General features: G+C 37.3%; 1 protein-coding gene across 1 annotated transcript in view; it reads left to right on the forward strand.

Moving 5' to 3' along the window:
* Positions 1 to 23,087, forward strand: part of LOC138327996 (uncharacterized) — a 30,832-nt gene that overhangs the window by 1,629 nt on the left and 6,116 nt on the right. Inside the window, exons 2-3 of the mRNA XM_069274547.1 lie at positions 21,648 to 21,784; positions 22,308 to 22,551. Coding sequence (XP_069130648.1) covers positions 21,648 to 21,784; positions 22,308 to 22,551 — 381 coding nt within the window. The remainder of the gene's footprint in view (positions 1 to 21,647; positions 21,785 to 22,307; positions 22,552 to 23,087) is intronic.

Raw genomic sequence — 23,087 nt, forward strand, 5'->3', positions numbered from 1 at the left:
ATAGGAACAACATATAACGACAATAATATTAAAACCCTGGAGTATTGAGGATGAGACAGGGGTAAACATCGCTGATGCTTAAAGTGTTATACACATTGATTATGTATGTAACAGGTACGTAGATATTACTGTACGGTTTGTAGTTTTCGCGAGTATGATATTTATTAACACTGAGTACCGACATTTTAACAAGTTGAAATATGATTAATCGTTTATTGCGTATGCTGGTAAACATAATTTATTCGGCAAAATATTTGTAAATTACATTATCAATGTTCTGATAGATATATCAAGCATAAAAAGGAAACTGGTTAACAGAAATATAATACATACTTTACAGTTCCATTTGGAATGTCCAGAATGATAGGACATTCAGAAGTATTGACCGTCGCCATGGCTACTTCTCCAAGAGAGATCATACTGATAATGGAGATCAGAATCAGCCAAACCATTGTAAAACCCAACCTATCTATCGAATGCTACAAATGTTTGAATGGCAATAGAACAAAGTGTTATTATAGAGTATATAAGGTCATGTGTTCGCATAAGAAGACTTAATTATGTTTCATTACTGGGTCATGGAGACCTAAAAACTATCTCCTCTTGATCAGTATAATATTTTTATCTTTAATGTGTCACGTGACGTCACACACTTCGGTCAATGGACATATATTCTAACGAGGGCAATGACAGCGGACTTACACAAAGTGCTTCGAACTTTACTCGACTTGCCTGTTTATGGAGGCGACGTTTTGATTGCGTAATTCAATGACAATTGTTTACGTCATTAAGGGTTACCGTCGTCATGTGCGGTTGCATTGACGTAATATAAACGGATTTTTTCCCAGTTAAACCTGGATGTGGTAGATATAATGCTGATACCACTAACGTAACTGTGGTAACACTTGTAAAAGTAGTTAGCTAAGTATATTTCGCTCAATGATAAAGTAATATGCATCAATAATAATTTGACATTTTATGGTACAACAATCGCTGTTGGACAGGCAATAACAGAAGAATTATGTAAGGTGTGTACTTCGAACTTTCCATGATCTACTTATTTATGAAAGCGACATTTTGTTTGCGTAATTCAGTGACCCATGTTTACGTCATTGAGGGCCACTGTCGTCATGTGCCGGTGAACTGACTTTGAAAATTATAATGAGTATATAGTATTGATTCACAGAGTATCTCGTGCTTCGAGGGGCTTTATTGTGGAGTATGCGAAATTACGGTAATACGTGTAACGGATAAATGTATTTGTACGTGGGGTAAGGGTCTCGGTAGAGGTGGCACTTAGTTGACAGGGTCACTGAGCTCTTGCAGCCACATTGAGCGCTTTATTATATTTATCACCTAAACCCCAATCACCATTCCCTTCCCCAACTCCTCGTCACTCTATATCCATTTCCCTTTCATTTCGCCCACTCACCATCCCCACCATCATCCTCAGTCCTCTTCTTCATCCCCAAATCTATCCCTAACTTCCTATACCCACCCTCAACCCCGCTCTCAATGATATATAAAAAGCATTATGTAATACAACAATCGATGTTGGACATTTATAATTGATTGTCTGTGCATCCCACTTAGACCATATAGACCCAGTAAGATGACATACCATATAGACCCGGTAAGATGATAGACCATACAGACCCGTTAAGATGACATACCATATAGACCCGGTAAGATGACATACCATATAGACCCGGTAAGATGACATACCATATAGACCCGGTAAGATGACAGACCATATAGACCCGGTAAGATGACAGACCATATAGACCCGGTAAGATGACAGACCATATAGACCCGGTAAGATGATAGACCATATAGACCCGGTAAGATGACAGACCATATAGACCCGGTAAGATGACAGACCATATAGACCCGGTAAGATGACAGACCATATAGACCCGGTAAGATGACATACCATATAGACCCGGTAAGATGACAGACCATATAGACCCGGTAAGATGACATACCATACAGACCCGGTAAGATGACAGACCATATAGACCCGGTAAGATGACAGACCATATAGACCCGGTAAGATGACAGACCATATAGACCCGGTAAGATGACAGACCATATAGACCCGGTAAGATGACAGACCATATAGACCCGGTAAGATGACAGACCATATAGACCCGGTAAGATGACAGACCATATAGACCCGGTAAGATGACAGACCATATAGACCCGGTAAGATGACAGACCATATAGACCCGGTAAGATGACAGACCATATAGACCCGGTAAGATGACAGACCATATAGACCCGGTAAGATGACAGACCATATAGACCCGGTAAGATGACAGACCATATAGACCCGGTAAGATGACAGACCATATAGACCCGGTAAGATGACAGACCATATAGACCCGGTAAGATGACATACCATATAGACCCGGTAAGATGACAGACCATATAGACCCGGTAAGATGACAGACCATATAGACCCGGTAAGATGACAGACCATATAGACCCGGTAAGATGACAGACCATATAGACCCGGTAAGATGACAGACCATATAGACCCGGTAAGATGACAGACCATATAGACCCGGTAAGATGACAGACCATATAGACCCGGTAAGATGACAGACCATATAGATCCGGTAAGATGACAGACCATATAGACCCGGTAAGATGACATACCATATAGACCGGTAAGATGACAGACCATATAGACCCTGTAAGATGACAGACCATATAGATCCGGTAAGATGACAGACCATATAGATCCGGTAAGATGACAGACCATATAGACCCGGTAAGATGACATACATGTACCATATAGAACGGTAAGATGACAGACCATATAGACCCGGTAAGATGACAGACCATATAGACCCGGTAAGATGACAGACCATATAGACCCGGTAAGATGACAGACCATATAGACCCGGTAAGATGACAGACCATATAGACCCGGTAAGATGACAGACCATATAGACCCGGTAAGATGACAGACCATATAGACCGGTAAGATGACAGACCATATAGACCCGGTAAGATGACAGACCATATAGACCCGGTAAGATGACAGACCATATAGACCGGTAAGATGACAGACCATATAGACCCGGTAAGATGACAGACCATATAGACCCGGTAAGATGACAGACCATATAGACCCGGTAAGATGACAGACCATATAGACCCGGTAAGATGACAGACCATATAGACCCGGTAAGATGACAGACCATATAGACCCGGTAAGATGACAGACCATATAGACCCGGTAAGATGACATACCATATAGACCCGGTAAGATGACATACCATATAGACCCGGTAAGATGACAGACCATATAGACCCGGTAAGATGACAGACCATATAGACCCGGTAAGATGACATACCATATAGACCCGGTAAGATGACATACCATATAGACCCGGTAAGATGACAGACCATATAGACCCGGTAAGATGACAGACCATATAGACCCGGTAAGATGACAGACCATATAGACCCGGTAAGATGACAGACCATATAGACCCGGTAAGATGACAGACCATATAGACCCGGTAAGATGACATACCATATAGACCCGGTAAGATGACAGACCATATAGACCCGGTAAGATGACAGACCATATAGACCCGGTAAGATGACATACATGTACCATATAGACCGGTAAGATGACAGACCATATAGACCCGGTAAGATGACAGACCATATAGACCCGGTAAGATGACAGACCATATAGACCCGGTAAGATGACAGACCATATAGACCCGGTAAGATGACAGACCATATAGACCCGGTAAGATGACAGACCATATAGACCCGGTAAGATGACAGACCATATAGACCCGGTAAGATGACAGACCATATAGACCCGGTAAGATGACATACCATATAGACCCGGTAAGATGACAGACCATATAGACCCGGTAAGATGACAGACCATATAGACCCGGTAAGATGACAGACCATATAGACCCGGTAAGATGACAGACCATATAGACCCGGTAAGATGACAGACCATATAGACCCGGTAAGATGACAGACCATATAGACCGGTAAGATGACAGACCATATAGACCCGGTAAGATGACAGACCATAATAGACCCGGTAAGATGACAGACCATATAGACCCGGTAAGATGACAGACCATATAGACCCGGTAAGATGACAACCATATAGACCCGTAAGATGACAGACCATATAGACCCGGTAAGATGACATTACATGTACCATATAGACCCGGTAAGATGACAGACCATATAGACCCGGTAAGATGACAGACCATATAGACCCGGTAAGATGACAGACCATATAGACCCGGTAAGATGACAGACCATATAGACCCGGTAAGATGACAGACCATATAGACCGGTAAGATGACATACCATATAGACCCGGTAAGATGACAGACCATATAGACCCGGTAAGATGACAGACCATATAGACCCGGTAAGATGACATACCATATAGACCCGGTAAGATGACAGACCATATAGACCCGGTTAAGATGACAGACCATATAGACCCGGTAAGATGACAGACCATATAGACCCATATAAGTATGACAGACCATATAGACCCGGTATAGACCCGGTAAGATGACAGACCATATAGACCCGGTAAGATGACAGACCATATAGACCCGGTAAGATGACAGACCATATAGACCGGTAAAATGACTACAGACCGTAAGATGATAGACCATATAGGTAAGATGACAGACCATATAGACCCCGGTAAGATGACAGTACCATATAGACCCGGTAAGATGACAGACCATATAGACCCGGTAAGATGACAGACCATATAGACCCGGTAAGAATGACAGACCATATAGACCCGGTAAGATGACAGACCATATAGACCCGGTAAGATGACAGACCATATAGACCGGTAAGATGACAGACCATATAGACCCGGTAAGATGATGACATACCATATAGACCCGGTAAGAGTGACAAGACCATATAGACCCGTAAGATGAACAGACCATATAGAGCCCGGTAAGATGACAGACCATATAGACCCTGGTAAGATTAAGACCATATAGACCCGGTAAGATGACAGACCATATAGATCCGGTAAGATGACAGACCATATAGACCCGGTAAGATGACATACCATATAGACCCTGTAAGGTGAAGATAGACCCGGTAAGAGACAGACATATAGACCCGGTAAGATGACATACCATATAGGACCCGGTAAGATGACAGAACCATATAGATCCGTGTAACCATATGACAGACCATATAGATCCCAGGTAAGATGACAGACATATAGAGACCGGTAAGATGACAGACCACATAGACCCGGTAAGATGACAGTACCATATAGACCTGGTAAGATGACAGACCATATAGACCCGGTAAGATGACAGACCATATAGACCCGGTAAGATGACAGACCATATAGACCCGGTAAGATGACATACCATATAGACCCGGTAAGATGACAGACCACATAGACCCGGTTAAGATGACAGACCATATAGACCCGTAAGATGACATACCATATAGACCCGGTAAGGTGACATACCACATAGACCCCGTAAGATGACTGACCATATAGACTGGTAAGATGACATACCATATAGACCCGGTAAGAATGTACAGGCGACCATATAGACCTACGTAAGATGACAGACCACATAGACCCGGTATTTTTTTACATAAAAATAATACCATATAGACCCTAATAAGATGACATACCATATAGACCCGGTAAGATGACAGACCATTATAGACCCGGTAAGATGACATAACCATATAGACCCGGTAGATAGACATACCATATAGACCCGGTAAGATGACAGACCATATAGACCGGTAAGATGGACATACCATATAGACCCGGTAAGATGACATACCATATAGACCCTAAGTAAGATGACAGACCATATAGACCCTGTAAATGATGACATACCATATATCGAACCCGGTAAGATATGACAGACCATATAGACCCGGTAAGATGACAGACCATATAGACCCGGTAGATGATAGACCATATAGACCCGGTAAGATGACATACCATATAGACCCGGTAAGATGACAGACCATATAGACCCGGTAAGATGACGAGACCATATAGACCCGGTAAGATGACATGGACCATATAGACCCGGTAAGATGAGCCAGACCATATAGACCGGTAAGATGACAGACCATATAGACCCTGTAAGATGACAGTACCATATAGACCCAGGTAAGATGACAGACCATATAGACCCGTTTTTAAGATGGACATGTACCATAGACACCGCGTAAGATGACAGACCATATAGAGACCCGGTGAAGATGACAGACCATATAGACCGGTAAGATGACATACCATATAGACCCGTTAAGATGACATAGACCATATAGACCCGGTAAGATGAACAGACCATATAGAGACCGGGTAAGATGACAGTACAGACCATATAGTACCCGGTAAGATGACAGAACCATATAGACCAGGTAAGATGACAGACCATATAGACCCGGGTTAAGATGACAGACACATATAGACCCGGTAAGATGACAGACCATATAGACCCGGTAAGATGACAGACCATATAGACCCGGTAAGAATTGACAGACCATATAGACCCGGTAAGATGACATACCATATAGACCCGGTAAGATGACAGACCATATAGACCGGTAAGATGACAGACCATATAGACCCGGTAAGATGACATACCATATAGACCCGGTAAGATGACAGACCATATAGACCCTGGTAAGATGACAGACCATATTAGACCCGGTAGAGACATACCATATAGACCCGGTAAGATGACAGACCATATAGACCCGGTAAGATGACAGACCATATAGACCGGTAAGATGACAGACCATAATAGACCCGGTAAGATGACATACCATGATAGAACCGGTAAGGATGACAGACCATATAGACACCGGTAAGATGACAGACCATATAGACCCGGTAAGATGACATACCATATAGACCCTGGTAAGATGGACAGACCACATAGACCCGGTAAGATGACAGACCATATAGACCCGGTAAGATGACATACATATAGACCCGGTAAGATGACATGACCATATAGACCCGGTAAGATGACAGACCATATAGACCCGGTAAGATGACATACCATATAGACCCGGTTAAGATGACAGACCATATAGACCCGGTAAGATGACAGACCATATAGACCCGGTAAGATGACATACCATATAGACCCGGTAAGATGACAGACCATATAGACCCGGTAAGATGACAGACCATATAGACCCGGTAAGATGACATAGACCATATAGACCCGGTAAGATGACAGACCATATAGACCCGGTAAGATGACAGACCATATAGACCCGGTAAGATGACAGACCATATAGACCCGGTAGATGACAGACCGATATAGACCATAAGATGACATACCAACCGGTAAGATGATAGACCATATAGACCCGGTAAGATGACAGACCACATAGACCGGTAAGATGACAGACCATATAGACCCGGTAAGATGACAGACCATATAGACCCGGTAAGATGACAGACCATATAGACCCGGTAAGATGACAGACCATACCATATAGACCAGTAAGATGACATTACCATATAGACCCGGTAAGATGACAGACCATATAGACCCGGTAAGATGACAGACCATATAGACCGGTAAGATGACAGACCATATAGACCCGGTAAGATGACAGACACCATATAGACCCGGTAAGATGACAGACCATATAGACCTGGTAAGATGACAGACCATATAGACCCGGTAAGATGACAGACCATATAGACCCGGTAAGATGACAGACCATATAGACCCGGTAAGATGACAGACCATATAGACCCGGTAAGATGACAGACCATATAGACCCGTGTAAGATGGACCATAAGATAAGATGACAGACCATATAGACCCGGTAAGATGACAGACCATATAGACCCGGTAAGATGACAGACCATATAGACCCGTAAGTACCATATAGACCCGTTTAAGATACATGACCCATATAGACCCGGTAAGATGACAGACCATATAGACCCGGTAAGATGACAGACCATATAGACCCGGTAAGATGACAGACCATATAGACCCGGTAAGATGACAGACCATATAGACCCGGTAAGATGACAGACCATATAGACCGGTAAGATGACAGACCATATAGACCCGGTAAGATGACAGACCATATAGACCCGTTAAGATGACAGACCATATAGACCCGGTAAGATGACAGACCATATAGACCCGTAAGATGACAGACCATATAGACCCGGTAAGATGACAGACCATATAGACCCGGTAAGATGACAGACCATATAGACCCGGTAAGATGACAGACCATATAGACCCGGTAAGATGACAGACATAGACCCATATGACAGACCCGGTAAGATGACAGACCATATAGACCCGGTAAGATGACAGACCATATAGACCCGGTAAGATGACAGACCATATAGACCCGGTAAGATGACAGACCATATAGACCCGGTAAGATGACAGACCATATAGACCCGGTAAGATGACAGACCATATAGACCCGGTAAGATGACAGACCATATAGACCTGGTAAGATGACAGACCATATAGACCCGGTAAGATGACAGACCATATAGACCCGGTAAGATGACATACCATATAGACCCCGGTAAGATGACAGACCATATAGACCCGGTAAGATGACATACCATATAGACCCGGTAAGATGACAAAAACATCGTACGCTCAATGGTTTTGTAATTGTTCCAATATTCATTTTGACTACTAATAGCCATAGGGGACTCTACCTCTGATTCGTAACCTCAAATAACATGGGGCAGTTGCCAGACACTGACCGATGATCGGTGGGTTTTCTCCGGGTACTTTTTTTTTTAAATTTCAAACATGTATGGGTTTGTCCATAAAGCCGCATTAATAGTTAAAATGACTATTTTCATGCATTGATAGAGAGACCAACTCAACAAAAACAAATCAAACAAAATCATTCATTAATTATTAAGTACTTATTCTGCAAATTACTTCACATAGTTGGTATCTATATTAAGCAATATCTAATGCAACCTACGAAAAGAATATAAAAAAATCTGGAGAACGAAACTTGAGGACGAAAAGGTGAAAACTTCGTTTAAAATACTGTTGGAAAACACGTGGACACCATGCTCTCACATCAGTATCACAGCATTAGCCCACTTTGATTACGAGTTTATGTGTTAAAAATATCAAACGTGAGTTGGTATATATAATGTATGTTAAACCAATATTACCGACGAATGGCAATGACAGTATATCTGTAACGGAAATACTTGCATAGGCTAAAATGACTAACGTCGATGATCAATTTTGTTTGTTAGGGTATGATTATCACAGTATTGTCAATCTCTAATGATAAATAAATGGATGATCATTCTAAAACAAGGGTTAAATTGTATTATGTACGTATCAATATTTTAGCGTATTTTTTAACACTATTGTACAGCCTTTAAAAAAGTAAAAATAAATTATCCAGTAATTTAACTGCTGGGTCGAAGCACTAAGTTGGACCAGAAAATTGTGTAGGGTACGCTTATCCAATGCTTCTTACACAAATGTCGTTTGTGATAGACAATAAAAGAAGTGAGATGTATCCAGTTATCTAGTAATAACGCCTGTTCCATCTAACATCCTATCAATGCACTACCATCAATTACTCGGGTGACTTAGTGACTTATATAATTATCTGGTTATCGGAAATACATAAACGTTGATACGATTCGGTCCACATATTATTGTTTTATCGGTTAATATTTAATTCTACCAGGTTGGAACAACAAAGGTCCATGACTGATAAATGCAATTCAATTATCTATACAGTGCATTTTGCTGTTTATTTTATTTCCAGCTATAAACACTGAACAGAAGACGTATCAGATACGGAGAGATTCGGAGTATGACAGTAAACGTGTTGGAGAAAGATTCGAAGTATCATCAGTATGACAGTTTTTTTTTGTTTTTTTTTTTTGGTTTTTTTTTTTTTTTTTTTTTTGGGGGGGGGGGGGGAGACGTATCAGGTACGGAGAGGTGTCCGAGTATCATAATAAACTTTTTTGAGAGACATTTCAGGTACGGAGAGTCTTGCAGTAAGATAATAAACTGTTTGGAGAGACGAATATCTTCATGGTTTAAAGTTCGACTGTGGAGAATTTTATGATAATGTGCGGATCTATTGGTGACATTCCATTGCTCTCACAATAGCTCTACGTCCTTACGTACGAATCTAGCTGGACCGACTGCCTGACAACAGCTGCTATTAACGTTCATGAGATGTTGTACATGGGACGGAGGTGATTCTTCAATCCAGAAACTTAATACAAAAATCATATAGGTCGCTTTAGATCTGGAGTAAACAATAGTAGGTACATGTAGTTACTAGGAAATGATTGATGAAATGTTGTGCAGAAATTCGGTTAAATACATATTTTATGACAGAGTAAAACGAAAGGAAGTAACTCTGATGATAGAAGACAACGAATTATTATTATTTGTAATACTGCGAAATGGCGAAAGCATAAATGCAGGTTTTATGAACATTCTAATTAGTAAAATGTCTGTTGCTAGTAAAGATAATTTCAATCTCATCGGATAACGTCATATCTTACGAAAGCCGTTGAAGCTCCCCGTTATCTTCTCCTTCTGAGTTTACGTTTTTCATCTAAAAAAAAAACCTTTATGGAATATATGTCATGTCAAAAGAAGATTGAGTATGACAAATAAATCTAAAGACAAAAAGAAAACATAGTTATTAATATGTGATTGTGTGTAAACATTTTCCGTGATTACAATATATTACAGTCAACATCTTTGCTTATATCTTCGTGTTATCGTGATTTAGAAGAATTAAAAAAAAAAACCTGTTATAAATCATGCAGAGGTAGAATTAAATCGAAGACAAGATGGGGATGGGCAATTTTGATTGAAAAAATCAAGTAAATAAACTTTTAATATAGTAAAATGGGTTTCACTTTTGAAGGAAGCCAAAGTTATCCGACATTGCAGCGTCAACATTGAGAATAATATGTGACAACTGTAACTGGATTAAATATAGACATTGATCGAATGTTTGAATATTTCTTCAAACATCTCTGTATTTGTTTATATACGGAACACCATATATATTGTATAGCTTGCTCTTTAACATGCCATATTTTATTTTGCTGTAGATCGTGGATAAAGCAGTAGATTTTATCATTCGGTTTATTAAAACTGTTCATGAGACATGAAACTAACAGGGACCTTCTGCGTTATTGACAAAGAGCTTTCTCTCTCTTCAGAACATACATTACAAGCATGTAGCTGTCTACAATATGTTGCAAGATATATTATCGTTCCAATGGCACTGATTAAAGTTTCAGACTAATGATACTATGTATGCCTATTCATCACATAATCCGCCTGATATCTGGTGATTGTGTCCGTCTAATATTTTTGCATATGTCTCTAGTGTAATATGACCTGGAGCGATTTTCATTGGCTGGAAATTTATTGTGACGTCAGACAGAAACAATAAAATGACGTAAAAAAACCATGACGTGACGTCAGGATTACGAGGACGGCGGTACAAAATGGCGGTCTTTTTTCGGAATACTTTTTGTTATGTAGGTAATTCGAGTTATGTGATAAAAAGTATTTTAAATTTGTGTTCATTTCATATTAGATTTTATGAAACTTGTTTCGAAGTTTTAATTTTTGCTCGCCAAGGCTCGCAACAATAAAAACTGCTTAGACTCGTTTCATAAAATATCATAGAAAATGAACACTCCTGTAAGATACTTTTAATATACCAATTGTTTTGTATACTTGAATATAAATAAATAAAAAGTGTGTATGCATCAGGCCTAACCTTAGGTATTACTGTTGACTCGTAAATTTGCATAACAAGGTCAAAATGTGCTTTTGTGAAGTCGACTCGGGTCAAACAAACTCTCCTAGTACACGCTATAGACACTAAAAATCAAAGCTGATATCTAAAAACGAGAAAATCCCATTTTGGCGGTCTTAAATTTGTCGCTGTATGGATTTAAGTTTATATATCGTTCAACCATTTCTCAATATTTCGCAGATCAAATTATCGCGATCATATCAATATCAGAGAGAATTTTGGGATAAATTTCTAAAGTGCTTTGAACATGTGTGAATAAATTTTAACATCAATTATCAATTTACAACATGTATTTTTCGAAAGAATTTGACATTACTTAGGATTGATTATGCTCTTGATTATGATTGCTCTACATATATATCCTTTGTGGCATATGAGATAAAAATTCATGTGTGATAATTGTGAATACCTTCTGGTAATTTACTTCAATACCTTTTATGAAAGATGATATTTTCCATTCTATAATGTAACAGGATTGATGTCATAGTCGTCCTAATTGCCGTAAGAACACTGAAACGGCTAATTAATCACACATTACAGGACAACTGCCAAGCCTAACTCTCTAATTCATTTAAGACTATGTACAGAACACATCGGATAAATTCTGGATACTCGGGAATATCCCGCCGTCATTTCAAAGTTAACGTTATTATATAACAAAGCTAAAATTCTAAAATTTTTACGTCATCATTTCAACTTTACAGAACATGGGGAAGTTCAGTTTGTTTTAATGTATCGCGCGAAGCCGCAAACATATCTTGGCTATACGGTATTTGGTGAGAGAAATAGGTACTGAACGCTGTGGACGCTCTTCAATTGACATGTAAAATGTTTGGCATATTTTGCAGCGATTTACAGGCAACACAAAGGAGGAGAACGACTCAACAGCAATACCTAAGGTTTAGGGCCCACACACTTTTTATCAACTTATTAAAATTATGCTCAATTACACCTCAGAAGTCATATAATATCATACGCTATAGGAGTACAAAATAGCACTATAATATTTCTAACTATTACACCGACCGTTCAATAGTAAACTTGTTATAATGCACGGTTCGAAGTTTAATATTGTGCACGCTCCCCATGAAACGGATATATTGCAAACGGTTCGAGATGTTATATTAAGCACGGCTTTAGTGAACACCTCGCTGTTATTGTCTAGTTTTGTCCTCATAGAAAACCTCCTCCGAGGAATCGCGCGTAACAAGTGAGTTACTTTTTTTGACGTCCACAAAGGTTCACTGTTCAATTTCGCGTAGCTTTATAGCATCTCGAAACAAGCTCGTCATGTAGGACGTTTATTCGAAGTAGAGGACGGACCATCGGCGAATGTTATTAGATCAAACAGGCTGCATGCAGGTCCTTATATTGTTAAAAAAGACACAATAAGGACATCCTAACCGGTGTTACAACTTTTGACGTACAGTGTTTTATATGTCAATCTTCAATAGGATTTTAAGCTTTTTCCGTACGGTACCTGCTGAATGACTTTTGTGTTAAGTGATTGTCGTATTGCTTTTATTAATAATATTCAACTAGAAAAACTGGTGATGTATGTAATTAAACAAATATTACATGGTTTACTGTGCACTAGTTCATAATAATTTACACCTCGTGAGAATGGAAAATCAACAATATTATATTGCACTCGGCCTTCGGTCCTCGTGCAATATAACATTTGTTTGATTACCACCACCTCGGGTTTAATATTATGAACTAGAGCACAGTCTAGGCCGTGAAATCATTTGTTATAATATATAGAGTACAAAATAGCACTAGTTTTAAAACAGGGATCTCTCTAAGACTTAGCATCACATTGTCACATTAAATCGTCGTGATTTACCATTAGTCTATTTTCAAACAGCCAATCTTTATTTCGTTCCCATTAGGAGATTCATAAATCAACATTTCACATACTAGAAATATACACTAGTTTCATATAAAGAAAGTTATTTGTACATAATGCATATTACATAATATCGACGCTTTGTTACCGAATAAATTCATTATTCATATTTGTTTTTTCCCCATTTGTGTGTTAGAATGATTGGTGTACGGTAAAACATTGATGAGTTGAAGTTGGTAGGATCACCTTCAAATATTCGACTTCGATAATCACCTACGAAATATGTGCCGATATAGCTACGTACCCATCTGTCTAAACAGTACATACTTGTGGTTTTGTTGATAATGTCACAAGTTTTCAAGTTTTTCAAAACATTTCTTTATATTATGATTTTAATAGAACTGCTGCAATGTACATTAAAGGAATCCTGGAATCACCGTATAATATGAAATGTAGCGAATTATTATGAAAAAATACACTTTGCGAAGTTATGCTATCCCTGTAAATAAAACCTTAACAGTGGGTGGGATTAATGACACTGATAATAAGGAATCTTTTGTTGAGGAAGAAACGTGTTCTGCACATGTAACACCGCGCGTGCATTTTAGGATAGTAGCATAAAAGGGGGACTAGAGAAAACCACCAAGGCACATGTACGAGTACATCTGACGATCGTAAAATGGCATAGTTGTCAATCACTCAAATATATCGCATGGTCGGATATTTTTGCGGGGATAATATTATCGCGATTAAGCGGAACATCATTGTTGTGATCGTAAAATTTTGATCCGCGATATATTGAGATCTGGTTGAATGATATCTACATTCAAATCCATATCGCGAAAAATATAAAATTGCTAACATATGATTTTCTCGTTTTCAGATCAAATCGTGAAAATTTTGATTCGCGAAAATAACCGGCTATATGGTATGTTTCTGGCTTAGTGTAATAAAGGAGCTGATATTAATTTGCTCTGTGAATGCATATTTCTAAATAGATTATTGTATCAATAAGAAATACATAAATGGTGAAGGTAAAGGAACTACTATTGCTGTAATTTGGAAATAACGGTTTTTTTGATGGACACCTATTACTCTATTATTTTATTGAAAATAAATTATCAACAAAATTATTTTCTTATTAAGTTAAAAAGTCTGGGTTTCTGGCCTGTATGACAGAATGTATAGTCACTTCACAGGAAAATTAACAATTTCTATTTCGGAGAAACCGATTTTCTTCCATAAGTTGGCCTAAAGTAATGAATGCCACTGTGCGAGATGAGGAAAAAACTGATTCATGTGGAAGCAACGTAATTTTATTATGTTGATACGAACAGACATATCTAGTTATACAAGAGACTTATCTTGATTTTAAAATCGCCGTTCAGTTTTGATTAGCCTAATAACCGTTTGAAAAACTAGACCAAGAAATCTGTACTTTATTTATTTATGGTAATTTTATTTGAACCTGAGCTGTCTAATCATCAAGAGATCTTTGTAGAAGATACCACACAGAAGGATTAAGTAAATGTTAGTTATAACCGATAAAATGCCCAAGCTGTGTTCACCATCGAGAAATACTTAATGACATCTAAATGCATATATTATCAGGTGATTGAAAAATGCGAGATACTGAGAATACTTGTTTTGTCGACTTTCGAATTGTTAGCAGTGGATTATTGGATATCGCCATAAGTGATGATAAATGTTTTCTTTTGATCCCATAAGTCATGTGATTTGAAATGTTTAACCCATAAACATACATCTGATTGAAATGTTTACCAAAGGGTAAAACTATAATTAACAAACAAATGAAGATTATAATTGACGCTGTTCAGCATTTTGCGTATCTTAAACTAACGGAAGCATTTCAAATATGACTTTCAAATAAACGTTTTAAAATCTACGGAAGCCTTGAAGGGTCACATTGAAAAAATATTATGTCGTTATAGCGACTTAGAATGTCATAATAACGACAAAATATCTCGTTATAACGACTCAGTTACGTCGTAACAACGAATAAGTATCTCGTAATAACGACTTAGCTATGTCATAAAACGACCTTGTTTCTCGTAATAACGACTTATCTAAGTCGTTTTAACGACTTGTTGTGTCGTAATAACGACTTATTATTTCGTTATAACGACTTAGCTATGTCGAAATAACGACTTAGTATCTTGTAATAACGACAAAGTATCTTGTAATAACGATTTACTTACGTCGTAATAACGACTTAGCTATGTCGTTATAACGACTTCCCTTTTAGTATCTTGTTATAACTACTTAGCACATTTGTATGTCGTTATAACGGCTTAGCTATGTCGTTATTACGACATACTAATTCCTTATATCGACATAGCTAAGTCGTTATTTCGACATACTATGTCGTTGTTATGACATAGGTAGGTCGTTATTACCACATAGTTAATTCGTTATAATGACATAGCTAAGTCGTTATAACGACATAATATTTTTTTCAATGTGACCCTAACAGGCTTATGTAAAATCACTATCGATTAGTAGTTTATTACACAGTTTAAACGTGTGGGGGAATTATTTTGATAATTAAAGACTAATTTTAATACCCATTTTCGTCCATTCTTGTAATCTAAATTTGTATACATTTGTTGATGAAACAGTATACAGAGTAATTACGTTACAGCTGCTTCTGTCACGTGATCACGTTATGCCAAGTTAAAACGCACGTAACGCATGCTTACTCTTCACTCTAGTTTGAATTTTTTATCGCTACCTCTAAACTCTGGAACATCTTTCATGTATTATAGCGCTTAATTCAGGTAAGCAATGTTAGTTAGATGTGTGCTGGCACTGGGATCATAAGCATCAGCAAGCACTTGAGCGCTTGAAAAGACTCATTTCCCGAGTCCCTGTGCTACAATACTATAATAAGTGTGAGGAAATTACAATTTCTGTCGACGCATCTTCCTCAGGATTTGAGGTTACCTGATACAGAGAGGCAAATCAATAGCATTTGCGTCAAGATCCCTTAGTTTGGCAGAAAGGAATTACGCTCAAACAGAGAGAAGAAGATGCTGGCCATTGTATTTGGAGCAACCGAGTTCCACCAACATATCTGCGGTAAAGAGACTTTACATGTACAAACATACCATAACCCATTGGAGAGTCTGTTCAAGAAATTTCTTATCTAGGCTCCACCAAGGATACAGAGAATGATGCTCAAACTCCAAAAATATAACATAAGTGTGTAATACGTACGTGGGAAAGAGGTACACAAAGCTGACGGATCAGGCAGAAACAGAAGAATTCCAAATACATACATTTGTTAGTGTCTCAACGGAGAAAACGGATGAATTTGTGAAGAAGTAGATAAGGATCCAGTATTGTCAAGAGTAAAACACCACGTGACATATGAATGGCCGGAAACCAAGGTAGATGCTTCCGAAGATCTGGATGTGCATTGGAATATTCGTGATGGGTTTAATTAATGTGATGATCTCCTCATGAAAGTTGATAGGATAGTGACTCCGAAGTCACTAATTAACAAAATGATCAATAAGGTCCACACTGGACACGTTGGAATTACAGAGTGGCTAGAATTAGCAAAGTCCAGTCTGGGTAGAAATGTCAAAGGACATTCAGAGCAAAATTGAAAATTGTGAAATATTAAAAAAAAACACAGGAATTATCAGCAAAAGGAACCAATTGTGCAGGAAGAAATTCCTGATAGGCCATGGGAAAAGTTAGCAAGTGATATATTCTACCTTGGCAGTGATAAATACATGATTTTGGCTGATTACTACTCAAAGTATTTTGAGGTTTCAAAAATTCCTATTTTTAGAAGTTGTATAGTGATACAACACATGAAGTCACACTTTGCGCGCCATGGAGTTTCTGAAATTGGACCGGAATATTCATCAGGTGAATTTCAAGCATTCATGAATAAGTACAAAACAAACATGTTACCTCTTCATCAAACTACCTGCAGAGCAATGGGTTTGCGGAGAGAACCGTTCAAACTGCAAAAAAGCTATAAAAAGGCAAGGGAGGATAATTGTAATCCTGAAATATCTTTATTAAACCTGAGAAACACACCGCGATACTTCGCGAGCGCTTGCTATGGTTACATCGGTATCCAAGGAACTTACACCAAATGACCAACGTGAACAAAAAACAAGTCGAGTGAGTGGTAGGGCAATTATCAAACCAAAACGCTATTGGAACTAGATAATCCCCATGACTTGTAACAAACTCGTGTAGGAACATATGTTTAAGTGTTCGATATTGTTCATGAAATATATGTCAAATACTGGTTAATTGGTATTTCAAATTTCAAGTATTTTCCATATTTGACTGTTTGAAGTCTTTGAATCATTTAAAACACGAAATAAGTTATATCATTGCAGTATATTTACGAGATTGATTCAATTATTTCATATATTTCTATAGTAATTCTATAATAAACACACTCCTATATTAATGATCTGCAGAAGAAATACAACCATCTTTAACAGTTTATATATAAGGTAAATTGGTTGGAAGGGAGGTGTCATATAATAGCTAGTCTTGGTCTAAAGTATGTACGAGTTTACGTCCCTTGTATCGTCTGTATTATGTAACATGTATTTCTTACGTCATTAATAAAGGAGTTCTAAGAAATTGCTGCCTCTGTTATCCGTACATAGCACAATTAGGACGGCTCATGCCTAAGTCCTTATAATCCAGGCTTTACGCTGAGTTAACCCAACTAATGGGAAACTGGCCTTGATTCCTGGTATGACAATGGATATAGTATTATATACATCCGTCGAACTTACGTGGGCGATGAACTTGGCCCGACTGAGAATAGTGATCATTTGATTTTACGACTGTCTCTTAATTCATACACAAGCTGCTTCAGCTACTACCTATACGTCTGTTCCAATGGACTCAGTGGATTATTGGTATTGTACAGATTCAGCGTCGACCTTTGAATTGTTTTTGTTTGTAAGTAAAGACACGGTTACATAAGTAGTAAGGCTTACAATGAAACTACATCAAGTTGCCGCTAAGATAGAGTTGTCCTGTGTTGTGTTGATGCCGAAATTGTTCAAACTACCATAATACGTGGAGGTTTTTATAAATGATTTCAGTTGAAACTTTTAAAACATGTCTCTTCCATGACAAGCTCGTTTGACTTGATTGATATTAAAACGATGGGTACATATCACGAAGTATAAAACAATCATTTTACTTTTTTTCGGATGAAATTACGTAATACAAAACTGACCTCTTCAAAGTCTTTAAACAAATCAAAGATGGGAGTACAAAAAACGCCACAGAGATAACAAACTCTATGTAGCCTTGTGGTATGAAACAATGAAATATCGTGACTGCTGATAAACGGTCAACAAACCAATTGTCCCATCTGAGGCAAAATCAGGTTCATTAATTAATATAATCAATTCTTATACAGACATTTCCTAGATACTCTACGAATGTTTAATGTTTTTGAACTTGTAGCATTTTACAGTTCGATATACAAAAGATATTATGCCCGGGAAAACTTTCCTCTTCATGCCAGTTTCCACGGTAACAGTTCTCCTTACCATAAAAATAATACTAAATAATTAAAAATCAATCCTTTTCTAGGTAAATATTAAATACTATTTGATTTATGATATTTTAGTAATGGCATTTTGTCATTGGATAAATTGAAATAGTATTTCGTTAAACTAAAATAAAATGAGTGTGTAGCATATCAGTTAATGGGCTCCGTATGCATCTATCAATATTAAGTCATACTACATGAATTTTAATGAGAGCCTGAGCCGTCTTATCATCAAACGATCTTTGAAGATGATACATGTACCACACAGAAGGATCAAGTTTTAGGCACAACCGATAAAATGTCCAAGCTGTTTCGTCATTAAGAGATACTTAATGACATGTAAATGCATAAACTACAAACTGTAGAATATGTATATATTATCAGGTGCTTGAGAAATGTAAGAGCTAGCGCACTATCACAGTTTCCTTAACGAGGCAATATGAGAACTATTTCCACAGTTTCCCTAACGAGGCCAAGAGACTATTCAAAATGTATATATGTTTTGTCTGTTTTGCTTAAGTAAAGGTTTATGAAAACAAAAACAACATCAAATCCAAAATCAAAACTCGAAACCATTCAACATGGACAGACATTTATGTACACATATTTGTACTGTAGGTCTTAAAAAACAGAAAACGAAAATAGCCTTATACTTAATAAAGTACAATGTCTGATTCATTAAAGATGCTCCATCGCTGACAAATGGTATTTTTCTCTATCAAAAACAGGAGCAGACGATTAAGTATTTTTCTTCAGTAACAAAAGTTACTTATTTAACACCATAACCACCATTGAAAAGTTGGAGCTTCTAATTTCACTTCAAGTTAAAAATATAAAAAATAAATTGCATCCCGAAAAAAATTCGTGACACTATATCCTATATGGAATGAAGTACTGATTGCGCATGCACCAAAGGCAAACTAAATTATTTCATGTTATTTTTTGTGCTAATTAGACGTATATATACACGATTATACACCAATTATTGTTCAAATGATGAATATAATTTATGCCCTGTTGGCGGTGGAGCATCTTTAATGTCCGTTGTTACAAAAAAAAAAAAAAAAAAAAAAAAAGATGATCTGCAGGCTTGAATGAGGAGGTGAAAGGGACCAGATTGATTTGGTACAGGTATATCACCAACTTACTATAATGAATATAATCTCGATAATATCGGGAATAAAGATTCATTCCCTACTTGTTCTGCTTGATATCTTGATATCTTCATATTAAGTGAAAATACATTGTCTTCTTTTGATTTAAGAAGATATGTGTTTTATGTGTTTTGAAGTTTGTATTTTTTTTCTTAGTACTTATCCCATAAACTAGATCTGATTGAAATGCATACGTAAGGGTAAAATTACAGTGTATTATTTAAATGAATTTCATAATAGACGCTGTACAACGGTCTACGTGTCTTAAACTAAAATATTTCGAATATGAACTTTCTAATATAATTTTCAAATCAAAGTTTTCAAATCCCTGTCAACGTTTAGTAATTTACTTAACAGTTTAACATTGCACAGGAAATTATTTTGATAATTCAAGATTCGAAATCCATACCCATTTTCGTCCATTCGTGTAATATGAATTTGTATACATTTGTTGATGAAATAGTATACAGAGTAATTACGTTACAGCTGCTTCTGTCACGTGATCACTTGATGCCAAGTTAAAACGCACGTAACGCACGTTTACTCTTCACTCTAGTTTGCTTTAGTATTAAGTATTTGTCGCTATTTCTGAACTTTGGAACATCCTATTATAACGTTTGATTCAGGTAAGTAATCTCAGTTTCGATACTATTAGGATTGTTGGTTTGCTTTAACACATTACATTGATGTTAAAAGAAAACAGGAAAAACATTTTTTGGTGGAATTTATGTCTCCATTTAGTCTCGACCTCTGGGATCGCATCTACTTTTTCAATAAAAAGAACCTCAAAATAACGGATGACATTTAGGGTACTGATAAATGCCAACAAGGTCACAAGTTGGGGGTGCAGTGAACTTGTAAATTATTATTATTATAGCCATTAAAAGTTCTAAGATATGGCCGATATGAAGAGTTTTTTTCTATCAGGATTAGTTCTATTCTTCAAAGGCTTATATTAATGCTAATATAATGTTTTAAACATCTCTATGACAGTGTAACAAGTAACTACTCCAATTATTCTTATATATGAGTTAGCGTTCCAAGCTATTTCTTAATGTAAACTAGCTAGTTTTATATCATCAGGCTCGTATTAACCATTTTAACATTAATTAGAATTTTATTTTCCGAAGCAATAAGGCTTTCTTCGTATCCAAATCATGATAGTTATTTAATGAATAACGTGTTTACACTATATTTCAATTTTCAGAGCATTGTCCGAGTCATGTCTAGTATAGGCTTCTTTTACCTGCTTGTATTGGTATGTGCTGCACCAATCGTAACAATGGGCAACAATATCTCGAAGAACTGTCCTTTAGTTTTGGACACCCTAAGCGAAACATTGCAGTAGGTATCCCTTCCTCGATATCCCAAGGGTTACTGTCATTGTTGTTATATTCATTCCTGGATTATGTTATAATTACACTAAAGGTAGTTTAGGAAAGAAAAAAAATGACCAATCACAAGCCAGTATAGATATCCTTTGAAGATTACAGGGAGGTTGACGCCCAACTGCAAAACAACACAGTCAACCACAATGTACTGTACAGTTATTCGATATTTTTATGTACATCAGTATAACAAACTACCTTTTTCGTCAGTTGTTGCATACATACCCTTCGATTTCTATAAGACATGTACGGGAATGAATATTACGAAATGAATAGAAGTAGTTCCTGGATCCTCGAGGATATAAGAATATTTATTTGGACATTAAAAAATTGTTTTTGGATGCTTCCACACTGCAATATACATATGATATACAGTTCACATCCACATTCGTGGGTGATTTTATGTTCCGTCCTGATGTGTTCAAGAAGTTTTTGCAGATTGTTACTTGGAATTATAAAATGCAAATTACATTATTTAGACCGAATGCAGTTCTGAATAAGCACGAGTCAGCTCTACTAATACTCCTCGGATTCGGAGGATTTTCGTTCATTATTTCTCTGGTACATAACGCCATCAGGAAGCATGTATATCACGATGAACACAACCTGGACACGGCGTTTGACGCCGGAGGTGACGTCAGCAGCAGCCTTACGGCGGTAACTGTGGCGGCACAGATACTATGGCCGGCTGATATCATACAGAGTGCTACACTTGCCGTTAAGGTGAGGAAGGCCTGTTTTCAGTCTAAATGGGCTGTTAAAGTTATATGTGCCGTATTTTTTATACTCACGAATCAAGATGAGCTTTTAATATGCTATTCATCACCAAAAATTACCAACTTTTTGAAAATTACAGTGCTTTCAATGCATTGGTTTTAATTTCACATGTACAAATAAGAGCTGAAAATGATTTTTGGCAGTACTGCCAAAAATCATTTGTTTACATCAATAGTGAAATGAAATGAGTACATACGGTGAGACCATGAAGCCAAATTGTGGTCTACAATTTCATTACACATTTTTACAATGTTTTTAGTAATTGTAAAGTGACTTCTGCAGGTATGTTTTCATTAAAACATATTTAAGGCATAAAAACAACATTTTTTAGTACAAAATTTCCGTGTTATAACTAACGTTTATAAGTCATCTGAAGCCATTTGAATGGTTTTTACAGCTTTATTCATCAAACCTTATGGTTTTTGATAAATTAATGATGAAAAAATAGATTGTCAAAATTATCGCCCAGTTACGGCACATAT

This window comes from Argopecten irradians, chromosome 7 (assembly GCF_041381155.1).
Source record: "Argopecten irradians isolate NY chromosome 7, Ai_NY, whole genome shotgun sequence".
Taxonomy (NCBI): domain Eukaryota; kingdom Metazoa; phylum Mollusca; class Bivalvia; order Pectinida; family Pectinidae; genus Argopecten; species Argopecten irradians.